The sequence below is a fragment of the Cheilinus undulatus genome, linkage group 13 (genome assembly GCF_018320785.1).
Source record: "Cheilinus undulatus linkage group 13, ASM1832078v1, whole genome shotgun sequence".
NCBI classification, from domain to species: Eukaryota; Metazoa; Chordata; class Actinopteri; order Labriformes; family Labridae; genus Cheilinus; species Cheilinus undulatus.
The window spans coordinates 1858909-1868477 of record NC_054877.1 but is presented as its reverse complement, the minus strand read 5'-3'; the positions used below and the strand labels follow the sequence as shown (position 1 = coordinate 1868477).

At 41.4% G+C, this 9569-nt stretch overlaps 1 protein-coding gene across 1 annotated transcript in view; it reads right to left on the bottom strand.

The window, feature by feature from the left end:
* Positions 1-4122: 4122 nt before the first annotated feature.
* mrpl37 (mitochondrial ribosomal protein L37) overlaps positions 4123-9569 on the bottom strand; it is a 23857-nt gene continuing 18410 nt past the window's right edge. The window contains exons 7-8 of the mRNA XM_041802561.1: positions 8453-8527; positions 4123-4407 (exon numbers count right to left, since the gene is read on the bottom strand). Of these exons, the coding sequence (XP_041658495.1) occupies positions 4330-4407; positions 8453-8527 (153 nt within the window). The 3' untranslated portion in view covers positions 4123-4329. The remainder of the gene's footprint in view (positions 4408-8452; positions 8528-9569) is intronic.

The window sequence follows — 9569 nt, the reverse complement described above, 5'->3', positions numbered from 1 at the left end:
GCCGGGAACAGCCGATCCAGTCAGACCACCAACAACCACTTCCTGTTTCGATCAGATTTTCCCCACTCAGTATCACACCTGCTGAGAATAAAGCTGATGGATGGATGGATCTACTTTCAAGGGAGAAGCTCCAGTAGCTGCTTACAAACACATGAGACGTCTTCTACATTTAAGCACCCCCCTATTAACAACATCATTTACACAAACTTCTACACAGAAGGGACATAATTCACCACCACGACTAGGGATGGGGATCAACACCCAGGTCCATGCAGTGTTCTGTATTTTTCAGAAACCCAAAAATCAATAACGTTTTGGCTTATCGATACTGCTGTCTCTGTGACATAACATCATTTTAAGATATACCTGGTATAAAAACACACATCAGCTCAGGCAAGGAGGAAAAATGTACTAAAAGCACATCAGCACTGAGCATCACATTAAACCAGAATGAACCTTCAACTGTCGGCTTCAGGAAGACAGACTGCGCCTGTGCTGGGAGTAATAATAATAATAATTATACATTTTATTTATAACGCACTTTACATTTAGAAACAAATCTCAAAGTGCAACAAATAGATGCATAAGGGTAAAAGCCTTAAATAGAATAAAAGCAGGATTAAAATAAAATCAGAAAAAGAATAGCACAAAGCAGGAATAAAAACAGTTTAAAAAACACCAGAGGTCTGCTAAGTCCAAAGTCCGAGAGGGTGGGATCTAGAGGCAGAGTGGCCAGTGTCTGTTAGTTGGCGAATGCTTTTTGAAAGAGGAAGGTTCTGAGTTGTTTTTTGAAAGATTCGACTGTCTGTGGAGCTTTTCTGTGGTCAGGGAGGGTGTTCCAGAGGCGGGGTGCGGAGGAGCAGAAGGCATGGTCCCCCATCATGTGGAGCTTAGTTCTGGGTGTGAGGAGGCAGTTTGAGTTGCTGGATCAGAGGTGTCTTGAGGTGGTTTGGGGGGTTAACAGTTCTTTGAGATATGATGGGGCATTGCCATAGATGCACTGGTGGGTGAGGAGTGAGATTTTGTATTGAATTCTGAAGTGGATGGGAAGCCATTGAGGGACAGCAGGAATGGTGTGATGTGTTCAAATTTACGCACTCTCATCAGGATCCTAGCTGCGCTGTTTTGGACGTATTTGAGCTTTTGAACGCTCTTGCTTGGGATCCTGATGAGAAGTGCATTGCAGTAATCCAGCCTGGAGGAGACAAAGGCGTGGATGAGTTTCTCTGCATCCTGGAGGGTGAGAGATGGCCGGAGTTTAGCAATATTTCTGAGGGGGAAGTAGGTGCTCTTGCAGAGTTGTTTGATGTGAGAATCGAAGGTGAGATGGGGGTCAAATAAGGCACCTAGGTTGGTGATCAGGGGTGAGGGTGGGATGTTTTGACCAGAGAAGGATATACCTGTAATGGAGGATGAGTGGACCTGATGAGGAGTGCCAACTAGGATGACCCCTGTTTTTGAGCTGTTAAGTTGTAGGAAGTTTTGACTCATCCACGCCTGTATCTCCCCCAGGCAGGTGGTGAGTGTGGATGGAGATGGTGATCCGTTTTCAGATATAGTTGTGTGTCATCAGCACAGCAATGGGAGGAAATTCCATGCCTGCTGATGACGTGGCCGAGGGGGAGCATGTAGAGTGTGAAGAGGTTTGGGCCAAGGACTGAACCTTGGGGGACTCCACAGATGGAATAGTGAGTGTTGGACCTAGCTTCCCCCAGGGCCACGTATTCTGACTGTCTGTGAGGTAAGATCTGAACCAATCCAGGGCAGAACCAGAGATGCCAGCAGTGTGGTGTAAGCGGTGAAGCAGGATGTTGTAGTCAACAGTGTCAAAAGCAGCAGTCCGGAAAGGAGGATAAGGAGGGATGGGGAACCATTATCAACTGCCAGAAGTAGGTCGTTCGAGACTCTGACCAAGGCAGTCTCTGTGCTGTGGGCTGATGGAAAGCAAGACTGGAACTTTTCAAAAAATGGTTCTGATCCAGATGTTCTAGAAGTTGAACTGAGACTGCTTTTTCAAGAACCTTGCACAGGAACAGGAGGTTGGATATGGGCCTGTAATGTGTGAGGATTTCTGGGTCTAAGGTTGTTTTTTTAAGATGGGGTCTGATGATCACCATCTTAAGGGCTGATGGAACGTGGCCAGCTTGGAAAGACTGGTAAATAATACTGGTTATCAGGGGACTGATAGCAGAGAGATTTGATTTTAACAAGGCAGTGGGAAAGGGGTCCAGGGTGTATGTAGAAGGTTTCATTTTGTGTATGACATCCTCAACCTCTTGTTGTGATGTTTTGGCAAAGCTGGAGAGAGGTTGGGAGATAGCAGTGTGCAGGCTGGCTGTGGTTACTGGTGGAGTGGGGTCCAGAAAGAGAACAGTGGATGGTTTCTACTTTTTTGCTGAAAAAGGAAATGAAGTTATTACACTGCTCTCTGTGGTGTTTGTAAGCGAGGGGGTTGGTGGTTTGAGGAGATGACTTATGGTGGTAAAAAGCTGCTTGGAATTTCCAGGGTTATTGTTGATAATGTTAAAATGGTATTGGGACCTGGCGTCTTTGAGACACTGGGAGTACAGGTGATCATGTTCTCGGTAGGCCAGTCTGTGGACAGTGAGACGCGAGGCCTTTTAGCGCCGCTCAAGGACACATCCAGCAGTTTCCAACCTCCGGAGCTCACTAATGAACCAGGGGGCAGAGTGCAGGAAGTTGACTGTCCTAGATTTTAGAGGTGCGTGGGTGTCCAAGATGTTGTTCAGGGAGCGGTTTAAAAGTCCACTGACAGATGAAAAGTGTCCAAATGTGGTGAGATGCTGAAGGTCTGAGGTCAAGGAGTCTGGGTTGATGTTTTTAATGTTTCTGAAACAGATTTGAGGTGAGGGCTTGTGGTGCGGGGACAATAATGGCAGCTCCATGGAGATGGCCTCATGGTCAGACATGCCCAGGTTGTCGACTTGAAGATTGTTGATGGGCACTCATGACAGTCTCTTCAGCTGCTCCAAGACAGTTTTCTTCTTCATGTGCTCAGATAAATACTGAAAGTGTTCTAAAAACTTTACAAGTCCTGTTTGTGAAAAATATTGACCCAGTGTAGAAATCTGTGCTGGAATCGACAGAATTGAAGTTAATTATTGAACTTTACCAGCTAAAAAGGATACTATGGTGCATTCAGGTAACCTTAGTAAATTAGATGACTGTATCCTATGTTACGATATGTTCAAATGTCCACTAAAAAATAGGAAAATCTAGTTTTTGACAAGAAACTTCAGGACATTCTTTGTATTTGGAGATGTAAAATAGATGTTACAGACTAAATAAAAAAAAAAACTTGGAGGGTGATTGGATGAATGTTCTGTCACATCTTTACGGGCCAATCAGAGCAACAAAACATGTGGCACAGCCGCTATAAAGGAGTAAACTCCACAAAGAACTGCAAAATGTGAACCATGGAGACTGTACACGTCAGTACACGACTTTTGTGGTTTTTGAAAGGGAAAACAGCTCACTGCTGTTCTTTGTTCAAGAAATCTCGTCAAGTTATGACAAAACTGGCGCTTTGGCAGCATCCATCTCTTCCGCCATAATTGCAACGGCCTCTTGTTGCTGCTTGTTTACGTCACGATTCTGATGCGCCCGAAAGTACTGCCCCTCGTCACTGATTGATTCTGTCACTTTCTAACTGGGCCAAAACGGTTCAGATGGGGCTTTACAAGATGGATTCACCAGTGAGAAACACGGTAACGAGGGTACCCATCTGCTTTACAAGGTTACGTTTAAAGGCAACGCTACCAAAAACTGAGGAAATATATGTAAACTACTGACTGAAGAAAGTCATAAACATTCTCTCTCTCTCTCATTATTCTGGCATTTAGCAGATAGAAATAATGTTGGTAATCCTCACTGAGCTAAATCAAAAAAGTTAGTCTGGTTTAATGTCAGAGAGAAAGGTTCTGTGTCTTTACAGTGTATTTATATATCTAAAAGATTTTAAGGGAAAAGAATAGGAATGCACACTCTTCTTCATTCTTATTATGCTGCCCAGTAAGGACCAGGAAAAAAAGATAGGCCACTTTTGTGTAGTTTAGGAATATTACTTTTATATGGTTTCCAACACAAGAACGAACAAAGAGACAGAGCCAGTATGTTTATTGAATTTTACAGTTTTAGGCTGTTCAAAACATCTTGACAGAGTTGACATGAAGTAAACTTGTTTATTGCAGGAAACATTCTGGCATGAATGACAAATATATTTATTAAAATCCTAATTCACTGCTCAGAGTGTCCACACAGAAACATACAGACACATACATCAGTGCTGACGGCACGGCCGCTGGTACTCTAAACAGCTCCGTGCAGATACAGGGCCAGGAACTTGCTGAATGTCTCCGGCTTGTATCCTGCCAGTCCAGCAGGAACCTACAGGAAGAGAGGTGGGAGAAGGTTAGTATGACTCCCCATGCATCAGTTGAGAGGATAATAAAATACAAGGCTGCACAGTAGTGATGAACAGTAAGTATTTTCTTCAACCAATACCCACAACTGATAATTTCCTACTCCTGATGGCCGATGACAGATAAGAACCATTCATTCTTTTGTCCAAATATTGATTTTCAGAAGGTTGTTTCAGACATTTAAGCCCATCTGGGGGTCACAGGGGTTAAATAGTGAGCGAAGACGTTTATACTAATTCTGACTAACACCGCTCATGTTTAAATTAGAAACACAAACAATTATGACTTTACAATTTTTATTTATGCTTTAACTTTTACTATTAATTTATTGGTTAATATTCCAATATTGGGGGTCAGGATGCAGTCAGGATGAGCAGACAGTGGATTGCTTCCTCTGGGTGGCGAATGAGTCTCTGCCTAAAGTGAAGGACTTCAAGTATCTAGGGTCTTGTTCACAAGTGAGGGCAAAGGGATAGGGCTGGGCATTGCCACTGATGGCCTGATTCGTGTAGGGATATTTTAGTAACAAAACCTGTGTTGCTTTTACATCTTAAGCCAAGTGAACACTAAGGCTGTTGGAACGAATTTTGGGGTTCGAATATAATTTGAATATTAAAAACTTATAGAAATTCAAATGCTTAAATCACTATTTAACTGTGTTTTTATACACTGCCTGGCCAAAAAAAAAGTCGCCACCTGGATTTAACTAAGCAAATAGGTATGAGCCTCCTATTGGATAATTACTGCATGGGCGATTATCTTTCAGCTGGCAACAAGTTATTTAACCCCAGCTGATGCAATGAGTAACTTCTCATTTTTTAAACAATGGATTTTTTTTTTTCCCTAATGGCACGGGCATATTCCAAGATGACAAAGAGATGTGAAAGAGTGGTTCAGGGAGCATGAGACATCATTTTCACACATGGATTGGCCACCACAGAGTCCAGACCTTAACCCTGTTGAGAATCTTTGGGATGTGCTGGAGAAGGCTTTGCACAGTGGTCAGACTCTCCCATCATCATCAATATTAAAATTAATGCAACACTGGATGGAAATAAATGTTGTGACATTGCAGAAGCTTATCGAAACAATGCCACAGCGAATCCGTGCTGTAATCAAAGCTAAAGGCGGTCCAACGAAATATAAGAGTGTGTGACCTTCTTTTGGTGGCCACTTTTTTTTTTGGCCAGGCAGTGTTTATATATTCAGACGTTTTTAATCGTTCTCAAGTCTCTTCCCTCTCTCCTTGGCCTCTACTTCACCCATATGTGTACAGAAACCAAATGTTTCGTCACATGATGAACAATAAAGTTTTCACACTCGAAACACAGAGGCGCAGCAATGGCCACATAGCACGACAAGCGGGCAACAAACATCAGGAGGTGTGCGAAAAGGTTAAACAGGAGCTGAAAATTATTGCGGAGGAGGGGAGCACAGAAAACGGGGAGGGTGGAGGTGCGGCAACAGGGGTGCACCGGGAGGAGAAAAGTGCTCTCAGTGTGTCATGGGGGACCTTGTTGGGGATGTTTATCGCCAAGATGGTGCACACGCTGGTGGTGATTTGGGGAGTGCAACTTCACAACAACATGAGATGCTGATGTACAAGAGTAAAACTGTGCTGCCCACCGACAGTAACCCGCTGTCGTGGTGGAAAATGTCCCGGTCCAGGTCTCCTGTCCCGGCTGGCACGCCGTTACCTGTGCATCCTGGGCACCTTCGTCAGGGTGGAGAGGGTTTTCTCCACAGCTGGGACAGTTGTGAACAAAAAACGCTCTGCTCTTGATTCAGAAAACGTGGGTCGCCTCGTGTTTTTGGCTAACAAACCGTAGGGACAGATTACCAACATTGTAGGCTTGTTCGGTATACCGGTACTAAATTGGTACCGGGGTACTGAGGCATTTAAAACGGTACTATACTGCGCTTGGATGAGACCAGTACTTTTTTTTGTTTACGTCGCCGCGTAACATCACTGCATTGTAATTTGAGCCAAGGCGAGCAAGACGGAGCAAGCAGGTGAGTCTTAACCCTTAGGGATGGCCATTGTCGTATAAAAAGTGCATGGTTTATAAAAACATTAATAATTTTTGAACCATACATGACAGTAGCTTACCGTTTTTTCTCACGTGAAAGCTGACAGTTTCGCCGTTCATTTGCTACCCTGGATGTCCTTGTAGCTCTAAAGGACGCCATTCTAACAAGCCTGGAACTTTGGTGACTTTTCCGGGTCTTTAAAGATTAAATCCACTGCATTGGAGCTGATTATGAATACCGTTTTATCAATTCTTAATCCATTTTCGATCGTGTTTTGATCTTCAGTGGGTGCTGCCATCTTTGTTTTGGGCAGGGAGGTCATTTTGTCATGCAAAGCATCTTGGGAGGATTTTCAAACAATCAGAAGGTGGTGCCTCTCATGTCATGCTGTCTGTAACTGCGCCTGCCCAAACACCTTTAGATAATATTAAGTTTGACAAATAAAAAAAAAATGTTTTTGATAAACAGTATATATATATATATATATATATATATATATATATATATCCTCATATCAGTAAATGGTTAAGTATTTAAAATAATAATGATGGTAATAATATTAGCTTTTAGCTTTTTAAATCTTTAAATCCCACACAAAGAAAAGATCTGTTCTTTTGGTTTGTTTGCAGTTTTTTTCTGTATCCTAAAACATTGACAGAAACAAACAATGACATGTTATGTTTTTTAACATGTTAATTTTTTTACTGATGCATAGTTATAGTTCTAAAAATTTCTATAAAAATAAAGTCAATAATGACATTTTTTTGTTCTCTTTTTATTTGGAAAAGTATTGAAAAGTATCGAAATACATGTTGGTACCGGTATCGATACCAAAATGTTGGTATCATGACAACACTACAACATTGTTTTTTAATGTTTTGTTCTTTAAAAACATGTCATAAGGGGCGCGCCAGTGACTACTGCATGTCTCTCCCTGTGCTCTCCCCTGTCTCCGACTCTATCCACTGTCCTCTCTCTCTAACAGAGACATGAAAAAGCCCAAAAATAAATCTTTAAAAAAAAAAAAAAAAAAAAAAAAAAAAACAACATGTCATTACCGTGTAAGCGGGACAATATAATCTATTTTTGTTTGACGTTTAATTTCTAACCCGTTTGTTCGTATTAAAGTTGACCAACAGTATTGAACCTGTTAAAGGCATCTTAATGGTGCAGGTGGCTGACATTTTCCATTTCTGGCATGTTTGATATTTTGGTCTTACGACTCCAGACATTTCACAGCGAGAGCAGAAACGCGAACAGAATAAACAACTTCGGGGGATTGTTGTCCTTTATAAACGGTCAGACAACGTCCTAAATTACCATGACATCGGCTGGAAAGACTTTCTGATGCACCTCTGCTATGATAAAGGAAATAAACGAGCAGGTAGCATATTCCTACCCGCAGACCTGCAGCTGACACAGAGGTGGCACTGTTTGTGTGTGTGGGATAGAGAGAGGTAGCGGGAGGGGGGCACTTCACCTTAAGTGTGTGAGACTTTTTAAGAAGGAAACTCTGCATGACCGTCGGATTGTGAGCGCACAACTCGTGTCACAAGCAATTCAGTTGCACAGTATGAGATGACATTCTGCTGCAACTGTCGTATGGTCAGCTTGAAATCGCACAGTGTACACCCGGCTTAAGAGATTCTCAGAGAACTTCAGTTGTAAATATTACAAAGAATGTCCCAACTAGGCACATTATTAAAAATATCAGGGTTTGCTATAAAAACTAGTAGTTTTTACATCACTATTTTACCTCCATGTGGCACAGTCACTAAAAATATTTACATTTTCACCAATGATTGTCTTGTTTAATTCTGAATTACATAAAAAGGTAACAGTAACATATTAAACTGCTACCTTTAGCTTTTTTAACTAAATAATAACTTTACATTTCACTGATTGTTTCATTATACTTGGCAGATCACGCTGTTATTGAGTGTCATAAAGGCAGAAGTTGGCTTTTGTAGAAATCATACCTTCACTTGCTTTTTCTTCATTAGTGGTCGGACTTTTGCAAAATCATAGAGCTCAACATCCTTATCCAGCCACACCTGCAGGTAGAAAACACAAGTCAGCAGGCACTAGTGGCACTAGAACACAGAAAACATGAAAGGAACTCACTATTGTGGCTTTGGTCAGATGAAACAATGCCACTGCATAAAAGGATTGTCATGAAAAACATTCATACAGAAACATGTCACGTCCACGTTACACACCCTTGCTAGCATGCATGAGCCAAAGTTCTGATGTGTTTTTATGGATTTAGCCACAGAGGAGAAATATCAGGGATTTTGGCTGCAAAATGAAAACTAAACTGTATTTTAGTCTAGTTTATGTTTCTCGTTTAGTTTATGTCTCATTAATGAAAAACTAAACTGACTTTTAGTTAGTGTTTTAGCCATCAAAGATCTATTTTTAGCAGGTCTGATGGCCTCCTCATACAGAACTAGAATTACCTTGAGATCTCTGGTCATTTGTAATAATCTTGTAGGACGTTTATTTTTTAAAATCCCATACGAAATCAACCAAATCTGTAATTTGCTGAGTAAAATTTCCAGAGCAGATTACCGACCATATTTCAGTGCAAAGAGGTTCAAAGGTAACACTAATCCTGTATGAATCAGCATTGCTGTTATTTAAGGGGGTAAATATGTTTTTTTTTTAAAGTCCATGCAGCTTTTTCTGTTGTGTAGGAGACTGTTACAAAGTTGTGACACATATCATCTACTCTCTTCAGTTAAGGAGAGGAGAGGTTCATATTTAACATCAGTCATCTCCTTTCTCATTCATTCAGGGAGGGATGCTGGACTTTCTTCTTCTCTGATCAGCTGCTGATACACACAGGTGACTAACACGACCTGGACGGTTAATGGAAGTAAGGGCAGATATTTCACTAGTTTATCAGTCATGGATAGCTTTCTACACATCTAAAATATAATAAATATATATAGAGAGACGGAAAAAGCCCCTTTTGTTGTCTATTATAAACTCTGGTGAACAGTCTGTAGAGGACATATTCTGATTTGCACAAATGTGCACTTGTATGAACTTTATGAATAAAAATCCACTCTGTATTTTCACATCGCTGCAGCA